This window comes from Salvia hispanica, chromosome 5 (genome assembly GCF_023119035.1).
Source record: "Salvia hispanica cultivar TCC Black 2014 chromosome 5, UniMelb_Shisp_WGS_1.0, whole genome shotgun sequence".
Classification (NCBI taxonomy): Eukaryota; Viridiplantae; Streptophyta; class Magnoliopsida; order Lamiales; family Lamiaceae; genus Salvia; species Salvia hispanica.
This window is the reverse complement of record NC_062969.1, coordinates 854695-871444: the sequence shown is the minus strand read 5'-3', so window position 1 is coordinate 871444 and position 16750 is coordinate 854695. Positions and strand designations below refer to the sequence as shown.

The following is a 16750-nucleotide window of genomic DNA, read 5'->3' as shown; positions in this document are numbered from 1 at the left end:
GAATAGAAAACAAGAAATTCTGTTACTAACTATCAAAGATACTCATAATAACTAAAAGACCAGTTCACAACTTTTGCAGGATGGAAATGCGAGAAGTAATTATAAAAATTTCACTCTATTGAGTGCAATCAAACCAATTTAAACGAAATTTAAAAAAGGGCATGCCGCAATATCACACATTCTCACTGATATCATGGATTACAAGAAAATAGAATCCAAAAATAAAAAAGAATCAGCGTCAACAGCCGAAACACACTCAATAGAATTATTATATATCAAAAGTAGTTGTTTACCTTCTCCATTTTTCGATTTCCATTGCAGCCATTGCAGCCATTGCACCTTGGAGTTTTGAAAGCTTTGCGGATCGGCGATGGATGATTTCTTGAAAAAGCGGTTAATAAATTTGAGCGGGAAGTTTAACAGAATAATTAATAGTGAGGTTTATATATACTAAACGGCGCAAAGAGATGGGCCAAATCATGGGCTTCTTAATATTACAGAAAGGCCCAAATGATGGAATACAGTTAACGTCAAAATTTACTATCTAATTAAATTTAGAGTTTAATTAATACGTAAAATGGGAGTTTACCTTTACTTATCCATAATTTTACTTTAAACTTAAATTCATCTGGAGCTTAAATAAATAAGTACCACACACAGGCAGCAGGAACATCTCCAAAATGTCACCTATCATCGTGAAGGAAGACTCTAACACTCTGCAAATTACTACGAAGAACAGATTCCAAAGGGGAAGACTCTAACACTCTGCAAATTACTACGAAGGAAGACTCTAACACTGCAAATTATTTTCTATTTTTCGATATTAATCTTCCTTCTGAAAAATAATCTTTATATAAATAACACAACTATTTTAATATATACTCCCTCCGTCCCGGTTAAGATATACATTTCTTAGTCAGTACGGGATTTTAGGAGTTGTTGTTTAAAGTGTTTAGTTAGAGAGAGAAAATGTGGATGTAAGTATTAATATGAGAAATTTGTCTCTAATATCACGAGCTTTGCACAAATTCTGATTTTTTCCCTAAACTTTCAAATTAGTACCATAAATCATGAACTTTGAGATTAGTTTGGTATTTTCCACGGCGGGTTAAGATTAATATACGGCTAGCTTATATAGCAGTTTGAATCTTATTTGATATAATTCTTACAAGTGGCATGTCACGTTGGTATATCCACTTGGAATATTAAACACAATATACTACTTTTATTTGAACAAAATAGAACTCTAAGAAAAAAAACAAAAAACAAATCTAACAAAAACACAAAGAATTCAATTAGAAACACACACTTGTAACGATATGCTACAAAACTTAAAACACAAAACCTTATTTCTCACTTTCACAAATCCTAGGAATGCATTTTAGGGAATTCTTAAAAAAATTCTTACATTATTGAGAAAATATCAACCAATCTTAAAGTTTATGATTTATGGTACTAATTTGAAAATTAATGGGAAAACTTGAATTTGTGTAAATTTCGTGATAGTAGGGACCAATTTCCCTATTAATATAAAGAGAAAGATAACTAAATATTTTAATAGGAGCGAGAAAAAGTGGTTAGATGTATTAATCGGAGAATAAAAGTTTTCAGAAAAGGAAATATGTCATCTTAATTGAGATAAGTTAAAAAGGAAAACGTATCATTTTAAGCGGGACGATGGGAGTAGTACGTATAAATAAAAGAAAGAAAAATATGATAAAATATAAGAAAAAATAAAGATATTTAATACTTCCTCTTCTTTCATAAAATAGTCTTACATTGTAGACGACACAAATTTTATTAAGAAATTGGTTAAGTGAGATAGAGGAGGATAAAATGTTAATAAAGTGAGAGATATAAAGAGAAAAAATAGGTACAATATAAGAGAGGAGAAAAAATGAGAAAAACATCAAAAAGAAAACTTTCCATTTTAAATAAAAGGAGATTATTTTTTTAGATGGGGAGATAATTACAAAACCAATTTTGATTGACTCTAAAATAAATAAAAAACTATTTTCTATAAGAAAAAAATACTCCAATCAAAGCCGTCGGTAAGGCGCCTACGGTATGTCTTATAAAATGGGCGAATCTCCTCCGTAATTGCCATTTCCCGCCGCGAATCTCCTCCGTAACCACCACCCACCTACCCCTGCCCCCCTTTAGTTTCCTTCTGCTTTTTTAACCACCGTTTCACCAAAACAAGCACCTCAATTGTTCAAACCCTAATTTTTTTAATATTCCGTTCAATTCTCTGATCCTCCAATTGCAGAATGAGGCTTCGCTCTCACGCCGATGGCGCTTCTTCTTCCAAAGGTGCTTTCCTTTTTTTCGATTTTCTGATTTTTTTTAGGTTTAATTTCTTTATGTGGAATTGGAGTTTTTGTTACTGTTTATTGACTTCGACAAGTGAGAATTGTGCAGGGAAGCGGAAACCGAAGTACAGAGACGGTTCTGATGCGGAAGATTATGGAGTGGACCCGTCCTCCGATTCTGATTTTGACGTTCCGAGTGATGATGGTGCGTAATTGACTGAGTGTGACATTTCGGTGATTGAATGTGTGGTTTTGGTAGTTTAATGTTGCGATTTGATTTTGGATTGCTGTTTTGGGCGTGTTTGCTTATGTTTCTCTTTGAAGGTTTAACTTTGTTGGGTGATCCTCATTGAATATGATAATAAGCAGTATGTGGGGAAAGAGATTATCCTGCTCTTTTCGATTTTATCTTGTTGTGGCATACATCATTGTGGAATGGAAAATGTGACCTGTGTTTTCGTGCCTGGGAGCAGTTTTTTAAATCTCTTTTACTTTTGGAAAATTGATTAGGCGTGAGCCTTTGCCTATTTTTATCTATAATCCAGGCTTTTGACATTTTAGTTAAATGACTTATTTACATTTGTTGAAGTATATCACCATGTAGGTAGTAGTGTTACTCAGAGAGGCAAGGCATATCAATAAAGATATATGAGAAAATCTTGGACTTAAATGAGATCATCTATCATGCTTTACAATACAGTTTTTTGGATGGCATTAGTAGCATAAAATCGGCCACTGTACTCTTGTGCTGACTCGAGTAACTGATTATGGATGTGACATTTTTGTGCTGACTCGGCCACTTTTGGAATTTCCATCTTTCCGTTAATCTAACTGTTCTATGTGAAATCAATATTTTTACTGCAACAATTTATCTTTTCCCCCTTCACCCAAACCACATATATGGAAGCATCGCTGACTTTTCATCTTGCGTTTAGGTGAAGATCTGCTTGATGCACTTGATAACAGTACGGCAATGTTCAATTTGAACTATATAAGTGATGAGGATGGTGTCGCGAAGAGGAGGAAAACGAACTCCTATGGGAAAAGCGCAAGTAGTAAAAAAGTTGAAGAGGAGAGTGAGAGATGCTCAGATGCAGACATTGAGACTGGTACTGGCATCGATCTAGAGAAAATCGAATACGCTAGTGGAATAGCTGAGAAATTTCTCACGAAAAGGAAGGGAAAGAAGAAAAAAGATAGGCCTATACTAATGTGGGAAGTATTAGAAGAAGAAAATGATAGATGGATTGAAGAGAATTTACAAATGGATATGGACCTGATGAATCAGAATGAGATATCAATGGAAACTGCTGAGCCTTCAGAGGACTTGATAATACCACTACTAAGATACCAGAAGGAGTGGTTAGCTTGGGCTTTGAAACAAGAGGAATCTTCTGCCCGAGGTGGCATCCTTGCCGATGAGATGGGAATGGGCAAGACTCTCCAGGCAATAGCACTCGTTCTTTTTAAAAGAAGCATCTCAGCAGGAATTCCTGATGCTTACGTACCCTCATCTTCAGGCAGTTCCTCAAAGGAGTTGCCACAAATAAAGGGCACACTTGTTATATGTCCCCTGGTTGCTGTGATGCAGTGGGTTAGAGAGATTGATCGATTCACTGCCGATGGAAGCACCAAAGTCCTTGTCTATCATGGTGCCAACCGAGCAAAAAATCTTTATCAGCTTTCAGATTATGATTTTGTTATAACAACATATGCAATTGTTGAGGCAGAATACAGAAAATATGTGATGCCTCCTAAAGACAAATGCCAGTATTGTGGAAAATTGTTTTATGAGCATAAGTTGAAAATTCACTTGAAATATATGTGCGGACCTGGTGCTGTTCGGACTGTTAAGCAGGCAAAGCAGCAAAGAAAGGAACCAAAGGGCAAGAAAATGCCGGATCTCGAGATTAATACAAGGGAGCTAAACAAAGGGAACAAAAATGGCATTGGTTGCAAGGAAATGGAAAATGATGATTCAGTTGATAATTCAGATATGGCCACATCCAAGGGAAAATCTATTCTGCACTGTGCGGCTTGGGAACGTATTGTGTTGGATGAGGTAACCCTGATATTTTAACTTTTATATGAATCTATCTATTTTACTTTTATGAGAGTCAAGCCTCTAAATTTTGGGTCTTAAAGTCCTTTTGTTATGCTTGTCTGCTGATCGTGGATTTTTATGCTACCTTTTTTTTATTTTGCATGTAACAGATTGTTTATCCATTTTGTTGGAAGAGATTTTGTTGATACATCTGTGCAATTTTTTTATTAGCAACGTTACTAGGTGTGTGTGTAAGAGAAACAGTTAGCACTTCAACCTGCATAATTTTGTCATTGCTGTTGTTTGTTTTATTGAATTTTATACACAAGGGCCCAAACTATTCAAATCACTTTAATAACAATGAATTGGTGACTCATGTGTTTATCATTAAACTCCATATGAATGTGCTATTTGTAATTCTTCTCACTTGCCAACTGATTGAACTTGCTTATTTTATCAGCTTTCCACTTTATCAAATCATTGGGTCCATTCCAATTTAAATTTCTGATAGCTACGATGACCATAAAGAAAGTCCTTTATAGAGAATGTTACCTCCTTGTGGACTAACTAATTTTCTGCTACAGGCTCATTGTATTAAAGAAAGACGTAGCAATACGACTAGAGCTGTTCTTGCTCTACAATCTAGATACAAGTGGGCTTTAAGTGGTACTCCTCTTCAGAATCGTGTGGGCGAGCTCTACTCACTTGTAAGTTATGGTTGAAGAGTGGTACCCTCCGACTTTCTGTATTATACTAACAGGTTTGAAATTCCTTTCAGATTCGCTTTCTCCAGATAGTTCCTTACTCGTATTATTTCTGCAAGGATTGCGATTGTCGTACGCTTGATTACAGGTATTGCTTGAGAATTTTGGTAAAGTCGTTAGAGTTCAAGGCTTATTCTCTTTCTTAACTACTTATCTTCTCTCTTCTCTCCTCCACTCTTCTCCGGTTGGAGGTGAAAGAGCAAAAAGTAGTGAACTTTTTTCATGTTTTCAGTTCCTGTGAATGCATTGAGTAAATAGATCATCTTTCTATTGCCTCTGTTGTGATATCAAACCGGTCTTTCTGTTGTCCTTCTTATGGTTAGATACTAGGGTATTTGCATCTGAACCACTGGGTGAAGTTCTGGAGCATTTACATTTCCATTTCTTACTTTACAATTCAGTGCAATGCATTCTGCTGTATCCTGTTGTGTTATGATATTATTATGACCATTTTCTTTTTTATCTTTGTCTCAATGTATGTGCGTTAACCTTAGTATAAGTCTGGTCCTGCTTTTGTTTCCTTTTAACTTCTTCCTTGCTATATTGTAAAATTCCAATTGTGTCTGGCAGTTTAAATATCTGAGCCTTTTATGTGGTACAGTACAGCAGAATGCCCAGGATGTGAGCATAAAAATGTTCGGCACTTTTGCTGGTGGAATAGAGTGAGTACAGCTAAATTAATAGTACCAGTACTTATCTTTTTCCTGACATTGTTATATTTAGATATGTCATACTAACCAGCAATGTTTTCATTCTTTCAGTATGTTTCTACACCAATTCAAGATTCTGGCAGGAAGGGAGGTGGTAGAGGTGCTATGATTTTGTTAAAACACAAAATCCTGAAAAGCTTAGTGTTAAGACGTACAAAAAAGGGTAGAGCAGCTGATCTTGCGCTACCCCCTAGAATTGTATGTTTTTCATGTCAAACAATCTGAATTTCTTATTGATTTGGTTCAGCATTGTCATATATGTTAACTTTGCTCTAATTTAGGTTACATTGAGAAGAGATTCTCTCGATGTTGTTGAAGAAGACTATTATACAGCTCTCTACAACGAGAGTCAAGCGCAGTTTAATACGTATGCCATCTCACCATCTCTCATACTGAATTTTGGTTGTATGGACTGATGATTTTAATGATATATCCATATACTATGTACTATGTAGTGCTGGTTTAGAGTTTCATTTGCTTGGAAGTAGTCAACAGGCCTGTCCTCCACTAATTTCTTGCGGCTCGTCTAGCCTATAAAAGTTTTTGCCGGTTTAGCTAGATTTGTTGATTACATATTCTTTAGTATCTTGGTTCAGGAACCAAGTTACATGCTATTCTGATTGCTGTGGTCATCAGTTCTTGATTTTTGTTTCCCGTACATGAGTCATGCATATTGTTTATTGTAAAAGGTTTACCCCCCCCTCCAAGAAGGTTAATGAAGGTTCACTTTTTTCATACCGTATTCTTGTCTTATTGGCAGATACGTCGATGCAGGAACGCTGATGAATAACTATGCCCACATATTTGATCTACTGACACGCCTTCGTCAGGTTATTGTTGGATCAACCTTATACTAATGATCTTGGTTCATTAATGTTCAATGTATCAATATAATGTGTTCAAGACTTCAAAAACAATATAAGCAGGATTGACATCTAACTCTAGCATGTCATGAACTTCTATCACTCATGACGTATTTTGACTTTTAAACGACAAATTTGGAGAAAACATGTCAAAAACAACATTTAAAGAAAATGGGATAGTGTCAGACTGATCCAGTATAACATGTTTGTTTTCTAACTGCAAGCAAAATTTTGTGATTATTATTATAAAGTGCTCTGGAAGTTTGCAATATGGATCCCTACTCCGTCCATATCTCAATCTGCTGACCTTAAACTAATCCAACAAAAATGCAGGCAGTTGATCATCCCTACCTCGTGGAATATTCTCTTACTTCAATGGAAAGAAAGGGCAAAGCAGTTGATACTGGAAGTGATGTGAAATGTGGCTTGTGTAATGACACCGAAGAAGACACAGTGGTGAGTTCAATACAATTTGTTGTAATTGTTGGTATCCCTAAGTTGTGGAGGAACTAGTTCAACTGTGCATTACTACATAATTTATATCCTCTCTCAGGATGTTCTACTTCTACATTTTCATATGCACAGTATCCACATCCTTATATTTATATGGATTTAGGGTTTAGTGGAGTGACTTATACCTGAGGACTTATAATGCTAATTGGTGTTGCACTTTCTGAACTGTTGCATAGTGAAAGTTCAGTAGTCATTGAAATCGAACTGTTTGTCCATCAAGCATCACTGCATCACATTAATTCTAGCTGAACTAGATTTCTAAGTAATGGATTCCAAAAAATGGAAAGCACTGAAGATGCATTATGCATATATGTTACTTAAGATTGTACTTTGAGCAAAAGGTTAAATTGTTATATGTTACAGTTGCCCATTTTCAATCCAGGTATTATTCATCTTTTAGTTTTGCAGTGTATTCTTGACTCATTGAATGCTGAATAGTGAATGGTTGAATCAGCTGTGTTTGATTTCATAGCTCGATGCATAATGTTACTAGTACTTGTATGGGTTACTTTTTATTCTAAAATTTCCATTTTATGAAAGTCTACTGATTACTCAAGTGGCACAACAGGTCACATCATGTGGGCATACCTTCTGCAAACCCTGTTTGATCGATTTTAGTGCTAGCATGGGACAAAACTCTTGCCCTACTTGTTCAAAGCCACTTACTGTTGATTTCACCGCCAACAAAGCTGGGAAAGAACCAAGGTCAAAAACAACTGTCAAAGGATTCAGACCATCAAGTATTTTGAATAGAATCCGGCTTGATGATTTTCAGACAAGTACAAAAATTGATGCTTTGGTATGTGCATTTAAAATATAATATCACCCCTTTGACAAGAAAAAAGAAAGATAATTCGATTTTTGCAATATATTTGATCATACATGATTGCCATTTTGCTTTTTATTTTGTGAGTAATTTACTGATAGATAGATTAGTGTTGCTATGTTTAGCTTTTGCCAACTTTTAGTCAGGTTAAATATATGTTCTTTTAGATTTATTAAGGATCAAAAGAATGCTATCCTAACATAGCTGTTTACTGTGTAGAAGCTCTGTTTTTACTCAGTAAAATTGGTTTCTGTTGCTTTTTTTTTGTATATACAGCAGTTTACATTTTTAGATTAATCTGTTGCAACTGCTCAATTGTGAGTATACTTTTACTGCAGAGGGAAGAAATTCGATTTATGGTTGAAAGGGATGGTTCAGCCAAGGCAATTGTCTTCAGCCAGTTCTCGTCTTTCTTGGATCTCATACACTATGCCCTTCAAAAGGTAAGTTTGATCTAATCTTTTTGTTTACTGTAATAAAGGAAAACTACATAATGGTTATCTCTTTTTCTTTTTGTAGTCTGGAGTGCAGTGTGTCCAGTTAGATGGGTCCATGTCAATGGGAGCTAGAGATACTGCTATAAAAAAGTTTACTGAGGATCCTAGTTGCAGAGTCTTTCTGATGAGCTTAAAAGCAGGGGGTGTCGCCCTCAATCTCACGGTAGCATCACATGTAAGAATTTCATCATTCTCTTCTATCCTATTTGATTATGTTTTAATCGTTGTTAGTAAATCCTATATCAACAAAAAGATGATTCTATTAGCAGTGTGTGTATGAGTAAATGTGCTATTGCCACTCTTTGGATCTTTTGTGCCCTCCTAATATCTTAAACATAGCTTCCTCATTTGTCTTCAAAGTACAAGATGTTAACTACCTTGTAACATGCCTGGATTAAATTGGCATAATTCGATATATACATAACGTGTAAGTAATGACTGTCATTTTGATGTCACTAGGTTTTCTTGATGGATCCATGGTGGAATCCTGCTGTGGAGCGGCAGGCGCAAGACAGAATTCATCGAATTGGCCAATTCAAACCAATAAGGTATGCTAAATGAGCTGTGCACTCCTGACAATTTTCATGCTCATATAATAACTGTTGTACACGTGTTTACATATACGTTTTACATTGGTTCTAATCTTCATTTTCTGTTTCTTCTGATTAAGGATTGTGAGGTTTATTATTGAAAACACCGTGGAGGAAAGGATTTTAAAGTTGCAGGAGAAGAAGGAATTAGTATTCGAGGGGTAAGTTGATACTCTCTTATATGTAAAGGAACATGTAAAAAATGTTTTGATTTGCTCAGATTTACTACTTCTTTGTTTGATGATTCATCCTTAAATCTTCTTCAACTCAACCACTGGTATTCTTACCGAGTCGTGTTACTCTGAATGCAGCACGGTGGGTGGATGTTCGGAGGCACTGGCCAAATTAACAGAAGCTGATCTGAGATTCCTGTTTGTGACTTGAGTTTCATCAGGTCTGCTGGTAAATTTTAGGATTTTGTCGTGTCGTTCGGTTAGCGTTTCCTTTCGATGAACGAATTGCTAAAACTAGTCCGGTATTTTTGACTCCTTTTGGCAAAGACAGATCTTTGCCTGTTGTTGTAATGTAACAGATCTTTGATGATGCTAGACATTAACATATGAATGTGTTACAGTTTATTGCATTTTTCCTATATTTGGTTTTACTATTTTTTACACCCTAACTGAATAAAATAAATTTCAAATTTTTGTAACTACAATATTTATAAGGACATAATTTAATGCCTGTGAAAATTGAGGATCTCGTTGCGTTAATACAGAGAAAAAGTCGAGGGAACAAGGGTCCATAATTAAGTGAAGATGCTAATCGTGTGAGGGTCACAATTGTGTTGCATTTAATAGTATAAAATTGAGGAATTTTAATTTAAATTAAAGATGAAAAATTGATAATATTTTATGATTCATGCAAATTGGGTGAGGGTGAGGGCATGGATCTTGGCTTAAAATGAGGCAAAAACTAAAATGATCAATTTGCTTAAGCAAATACTAAATAGTAGCTAGGTGACCATATTATGACTGAAAATGATCAATTTGCTTAATCAATGAAAATATGGAGAAGGTTATACATTCAAATTAGATTAGCGTACTAACCCAAACCTTTTATTTTATTTAGTAATATTCATAAGTTATTATCCCCGTTATGGGTAGATAACTATTGTTGGAAATTGAAACATAAAATGAATACTTCCTCTGTCTCATAAAAGATGCACACTTTTAGGATGATACGAGATTTTAGGAGGTTTTGTTTTATGTGTTAGATGGAGAGAGAAAATATAATTTTTATGTTAATGTGAGAGAACTTTTTCTAAAAATGGAATGTGACATCTTTTGTGATACAAACTAAAAAGGAAAGTGACATCTTTTGTGGACGGAGGGAGTATAACAATATCCCACATTGGTGTACACAGAGCTTAATCCATTATATAAGTCTCATGGGTCTCTCCTCATATCACCAATTAGTTTTAAGATGGAACCCATTGATTTATATCATGGTATCAGAGCGGGTCGCCGACTGTAGGTCAGCAGTATATTTTCGGCCTAAACCGAAAAAAATGATTGATCCAGCAGTATATCTGGGCCTAAAATTTGGGCCAGTTGTCCAATTGATTGAAAAAGAAATTTGGCCGATTGTCCAATCGATTATAAAAAAAAAAGTACAACCCCTTCAAGCTTCACCTTGAAAGATTTCGGTATATCTGGGCCTAAAAAATTTGGGCCAGTGGTCCAATTGATTGAAAAAGAAATTGAGCCGATTGTCCAATTGATTATGAAAAAAGTACAACCCCTTCGAGCTTCACCTTGAAGGGTTTGAGGGAATGTGTTGGCAATTGAAACATAAAATGAATATAACAATATTCTACATCTTTGTACATAAAGAGCTTAATCTACTATATAAGTTTTATGGGTCTCTCCTCCTATTACCACTTAATTTTATGATAGAACCCATAAATTTATATAATTAATTCGTAGGATGAAAATCTAGGATGTCCAAATTTACCCCACCAACGTCCACTACTTCTAACTAGAAATATGGAGAAGGCTGAAATTATTATATACTTCCCCCACTTGTTTCTCTTCTATAGTTCTATACCTTTTCTATTAAGTTATTATGCTTATATTAGTAATTTCCTTTTTCTTTTGTTTCGTATACTATGCACACTTTCCAATAATCTTATGTGTATACGATCTTGTAATGTTTATTTTTTGTCTATTATATTTCAAATGTTTAATCAAGAATAATATTACACAATGATATATTAATCTAGACTAAAGTCTATTTTCGGTCCCCTACATTTGTTCTAAAATTCTTTTTGCATTGGTCCCTTATATTAAGTTTGTAACTTTTTTGTCCTAAACATATCTGTAAAAGTCTTTTTCAGTTAAAATAAACGGTCAAAGTGTTAGACCAACTTAATAACTTAATCACATATTAGTTAACTTAAGTAAATTAATTAACTTAATATTAAATTTTATAAAATATTTTTTTATTTCAAATAAAATTTAATCATATCCTATACGGAGGTCTTGTTCGCCGCCACCGCTACAGTTAAACCAGCTCTCCATGTTCCGGCGCCGTGGAGAAGATGATGATAGGGCTTTATGATTTAGGGTGAAATTTCAATTTACTAAGTTAAAATTGGAGAAAGTGGATGTATGAATTGAGAGGATCTCGCCACACCGGGAAATATATGGTGAAGTAGGATATGATATAAAAATCACTCAAAAGAAACACTCTCAATTCACTAGGATTCCACCTAAGAATATACAACAAAGAAATAAGAAGAATCCTCTTCTCAAAACAAGCAAATAACTCAAATTATAATACATTATCAAGTTCCTCCTTGAATATGTAAATCGTAGCAAATATAAGCAAACTTGGAACAACCCTCCAAGTATTGAGACTTGCTTATTAGCTATAGAGATGTGAAACATCTCTTACACTTTATTAAAACATTGAATAAAGAAGCTAAAACACTTCAAGACTTTTGGATTGACCATTAGACTCTTGATTTAACTTTATTAATTAGACTCTTGAGTTTCTGTGTCATTCTTGATTTAGCTTTATTAATTAGACTCTTGAGTTTCCGTGTCATTCTCCCTCGGTTCGAGAAGACTCGTCCTTGAGTCTCCATCGGGATCATCTTCAAAATAAGGCGAGAGGTCAGCGAAGTTGAAGGTTGCTGAAACTCCATAGTTACCGGGAAACTCAATTTTGTATGCATTATCTCCAATTCTTTTGAGAACTTTGAAAGGTTCATCAGCTCTAGGCTTCAATTTTCCATGACGACCGCGAGGAAAGCGTTCCTTGCGAAGATGAATCCACACCAAGTCTCCTTCCTTGAATGTTGACGGCTTTCGATGCTTATTAGCACACTTTTGATACTTCTCATTTTGTTTGATAATTTCTTGTCGAACCTGCTCATGCAATGTCTTGATGTATTTAGCATGATTTTCACCCTCATTACTGGACAGATGAGAAATAGGAACAAGGGGCAAATCCAATGGAGTAATTGGATTGCTACCATAGACTACTTCAAATGGACTTCTTCCTGTTGTTTGGCTGCATGATCGATTATAAGCGAACTCCGCTTGAGCCAATATTGTATCCCATTGCCGTGGATTCTTACCAATCAAACTCCTCAAAAGGTTTCCCAAGCTCCGATTAACAGCTTCCGTTTGCGGATGATGAGAAGAGCTAAATTGAAGTTTAGTTCCAAGTTTTCCCCAAAGCGTATGCCAAAAATGACTCATAAACTTCGGATCACGATCTTTGACAAAAGTATGAGTATTTTTGAAGCCATCATGTACAGATTTTCGATCATATTGCCAAGGTCTTCCCAGAAGTAAATGACATGCATCCATTGGAACAACATCACACCAAACTCCATCTTTATATTTGCTACCTATGGAAAATGGAACAACGCACCTCTTGTTTACCTTTATTTCACTATCTTTTTTTAGCCAAGAAAGCCTGTATGGTTGGGGATGAGGCACCGTCTTTAATTTCAGTTTCTCTACCATCATAGTAGCCACCACATTTTTGCAGCTTCCTCCATCGATGATTACATTGCAGACTTTTCCATGAGAAGTGCACCTTGTGTGAAAAATATTGTGGTGAAGCCAAGAATCATCTTCAATATGAGTTGCACTGAGATTGCGAGAAACCATCAAAGATTCTCCTTGATTTGCATAAACTAACTCTTCCTCATCATAAGCTTCATCGTAGATTGGCATTGTGTCATCTTGATTTTCTTCAACATCTTCTTCCACAAGAGTGACAATCCTTCGATTAGGACAATCCGCGGCAATATGTGGGAATCCTTTGCATTTGAAACATGTTTTTTGATTATTTGATCCGGTTGGGCATCCTGTTCCTGTTCCAACACCTCCTTCTTTAGGTGTAGCAAATTTTTGCTTTATCTCTTTTGTATAAGCTAATAGAGAAAGAATAAAGTAAGAGAGAGATAAAAAATAGAGATGACGGTATTTTCATTTTAGAAATCATTTTATTTTTAGTGGGATAACTTAAAAAGGAAAACGTTTCATGGATGGACAGATGGAATACTTAATGATTATAAATTATTTATGAAGAGAATATCTCTTGAGTACAAACTCATCCCACGTTACGAGTTTGAGAGAAGTTGAAAGGTGTATGTAAATCATGTCCAAACTCATTTAGTTTGAGGCCTTTTGGGCTGACCCAAAAATAAATCCGTGAGGACTTGACTCAAATTGGACAATATTAAACATCTGTTGCAATCAATAATCCGAACAAGTAGTATTAGAGCCAAGTTCCGAACAAGCAGTATCAGAGCCAGGTCGAGTGGATTCTAAGATGACTCAAGTTCGAGTCCAGGTCGAGTGGATTCTAAGATGACTCAAGTTCGAGTCAGATCACCTGTAATGTCTCGACGTGTCGATTGCTTTGTATGCTCAAACCACTTACTATTGATCGTTGTCATTTTTTTTAACGCTGATGGATTAAAGCTAGGTCAATATTTTAGGAATCAGTTTATATAAAAAGATAAATGCGTAAAGTCTGTTGATGATAAAGAGCAGTAGTAAAAGGCATAAATGATTATTGATAACCAATCCAAAATACAAAACAAGAAAAAGTAATAAAAAGGTGATTGTTATTTGTGCACGTTTATAAGTCGAGAATCACTAGACAATAGATAATTTTACAATCTACGCCTAAAACAGTAGCGTGTAGAATAGTCATATACGTAATGCTCGAAGCTGAAGGCAAAAGTATCAAATGGATCGCCACCATCACAATTAGGCCACGGTATATCACTGACTGAATCATTAGGGAGTTTAAGATATTTTATTTGCTCACGACATCTTTTCCCCAAATCTCCTTGAAGATCAAGATCAAAACATCGTCGAATATCAAGTGATTCGAGCAGTGGACAACCGTTAAGGATGAACTCAAGTCCTTTATTTCCCATCCAATGATCAAAAACTTGAAGATGGCGTAGATTAGGCATGCTTTTGCTGATTGCGAGAGCATACGCATGCCGAAATCGTTCATTATGAGCAATATGCACATATTTTGGAAACTTGCACTTAAACCCATTGCATGAGAATGATTTCAACAATGGGCAAGAATTACCAATAGCTTGAATGTGGTTAGAACCAATCCATGGTCTAATAGTAAGGTGTAACTCTTCCAACTGTTTAAGTTTTACCGCCATTCTAGTTGCACAATATCCTGATATAAAAAAGCACGTTCCAAGTTTAAGTCGTTTAAGACTTGGTGATCTGTAAAACAACAAATGATTAGATACCGATAATGGAAGCTACTTTACATTAGCTTATGTGATACACAATCAAGAAAAAAATGTTCAAAAATATCATCTCACATCTACTACATTATACTCCATTTGTCAACCAAAAATAGTCTCATGAGTAGACAACAGACATGTATTTTAATGAGAAATTTGTAAAGTAAAAGAAAAAAAGAGAAAAAATGGGTAAAATATGATAAAGAAAGAGATATGAATAAAGTACGAGAGAGGAAAGAAAAAAGTGTATACAGTATATTTTTTTATGAACTTAAGATCAATCGGGAAAAGGTTGAAGCAGAAGAAATAAATTCAAGAAAAAATAAACTAAGTATATAAATCTTTCTATCTCCTTGTTAAGGGGAAGCGAGTGACAACGACTTTTAGCATCGCCAATACAATTGAAATACCTTTAATAAAACACATTTTAAAACGATGAATCATTATTCTTTACATAATTTTAGTGATTTGCGACTCAATGCCAATTCATAAAGCAAGTTTGCCTCTATGGTCCAAATTACAAATTTGAAACAAAGCAAATCTTCAATTTAATACCGTTAAAAAGATTATGCGAAAGAGTACTAAGCAAATAAAAAGAGTGATCAATAGAACACAATGAACATAACCAAACTGTTGGAAAAAACATGAATTTTGATATAAAGTGTAATCCATGCCACAACTTCGAAAATCGTTAGCTAATTAAGGTTAGTAATATCAAATGTAATACCTACACACATGTGAATTTAACCTTTGACAAAATACCATTCTTGATTTAAATTACCGATTGGCGATGTAGTCCATGAGTGCATCGTCCCCGAAGTACTGGATGGTGATGTCGACCAATTGACCCTGACTACGATCCACTGCACAGCGGCACATAGCATTGTACTCATCGTTGAAAACCCCCTGCCTAGGGTTGGAAAAATCGATGATTCGCCACAAAACGGGATCCTTGGAAACCTTCCACCACGTAGTACACACTGCCTGCGCACATCTCAGAACCTCCTCCGCCCCCAGCCTTTGCAGAATATTGGCCGTTACATCCTTGGGAAGTTCAATCCACGGAGGCGGAGGAGGGACTGAGGATGAAGCAACCACCCGAATTTTCTTCGGAGGCTTAAGGACGTTGGTCCGCATCCACCGGAGCCACTGTGAAGCTTGACCTCCCCTGCATTTGTCCAATAAGCGTCTCCTCTTGAGGGGAGGAGTGTTGTGGAAGTCGAAGTATTCGTCGATGCTGTAGAGGCCGGCGGGGTCGTTGCCATCGAAATTACGAGTATGAAGGCGGATCTTGGGACCTCGGAAGGTAGAGAAAGGAGGAAGCGGTGGAGAATACGGATAGATATGAGGGTTATTCTCAAGGGGAAAAGAGTGATATAGAGAGAATAGCTTATCAAATCGTTCCATGGCGGCACAGAACGGAATGGAACTCTTTTTGAGCAACTTCTGCTATTTATAGAGTGGAAAACTGAAGTACTAAATCCATGGGAAATCCTAACAGACATTCCGGAAGATGTGTACTATATCTTTATTACGGTTTACAATATGGCCAAACATTTGACTCTCCAAAGATATTTTCAACTTTATTGATTGATGGAGTATTTAATACTAAATTTTTGAAAATTTGTCACTTATTTTCGTTTTATTTATTTCTGAAAATTTATTACTTTTCATATTTTACTATTTTTTAATAGTGGACTCCATATTTATAAATGAATGGTGTATTATCTTTAATTTAGATTATTACTCGTTTAGATTTAATTTTATCTTCGGTCACTTGGAGTTTTTTCTTTTTAATTCGTTGGATAGCATCTTTGCTAGTTGTAAAGCTTGAATATCTTCTGCTATAACTATTCAACTTTGGTACTTCTTGGATTTGGAATGC

The 16750-nt window shown here is 35.4% G+C and overlaps 1 protein-coding gene across 1 annotated transcript; it reads left to right on the top strand.

Moving 5' to 3' along the window:
- Positions 1-2104: 2104 nt before the first annotated feature.
- Positions 2105-9702, top strand: LOC125189184 (DNA repair protein RAD16). The gene is made up of 16 exons (XM_048086441.1): positions 2105-2313; positions 2422-2517; positions 3248-4374; positions 4941-5063; positions 5135-5208; positions 5722-5782; positions 5882-6028; positions 6112-6197; positions 6591-6660; positions 7027-7149; positions 7775-8005; positions 8371-8475; positions 8552-8704; positions 8989-9077; positions 9200-9280; positions 9431-9702. Exons 1-16 carry the CDS (start codon positions 2271-2273, stop codon positions 9501-9503), a joined length of 2682 nt encoding a protein of 893 aa, XP_047942398.1. The 5' UTR covers positions 2105-2270; the 3' UTR covers positions 9504-9702.
- Positions 9703-16750: the final 7048 nt, after the last annotated feature.

Bases quoted from the DNA above. Each gene is read 5' to 3' on its own strand.
- LOC125189184 (XM_048086441.1), top strand. From the start codon at position 2,271: ATGAGGCTTCGCTCTCACGCCGATGGCGCTTCTTCTTCCAAAG. The intron at 6,029-6,111 runs GTATGTTTTTCA...GCTCTAATTTAG, and splicing joins TTGCGCTACCCCCTAGAATT to GTTACATTGAGAAGAGATTC. The intron at 9,078-9,199 runs GTATGCTAAATG...CTTCTGATTAAG, and splicing joins GGCCAATTCAAACCAATAAG to GATTGTGAGGTTTATTATTG.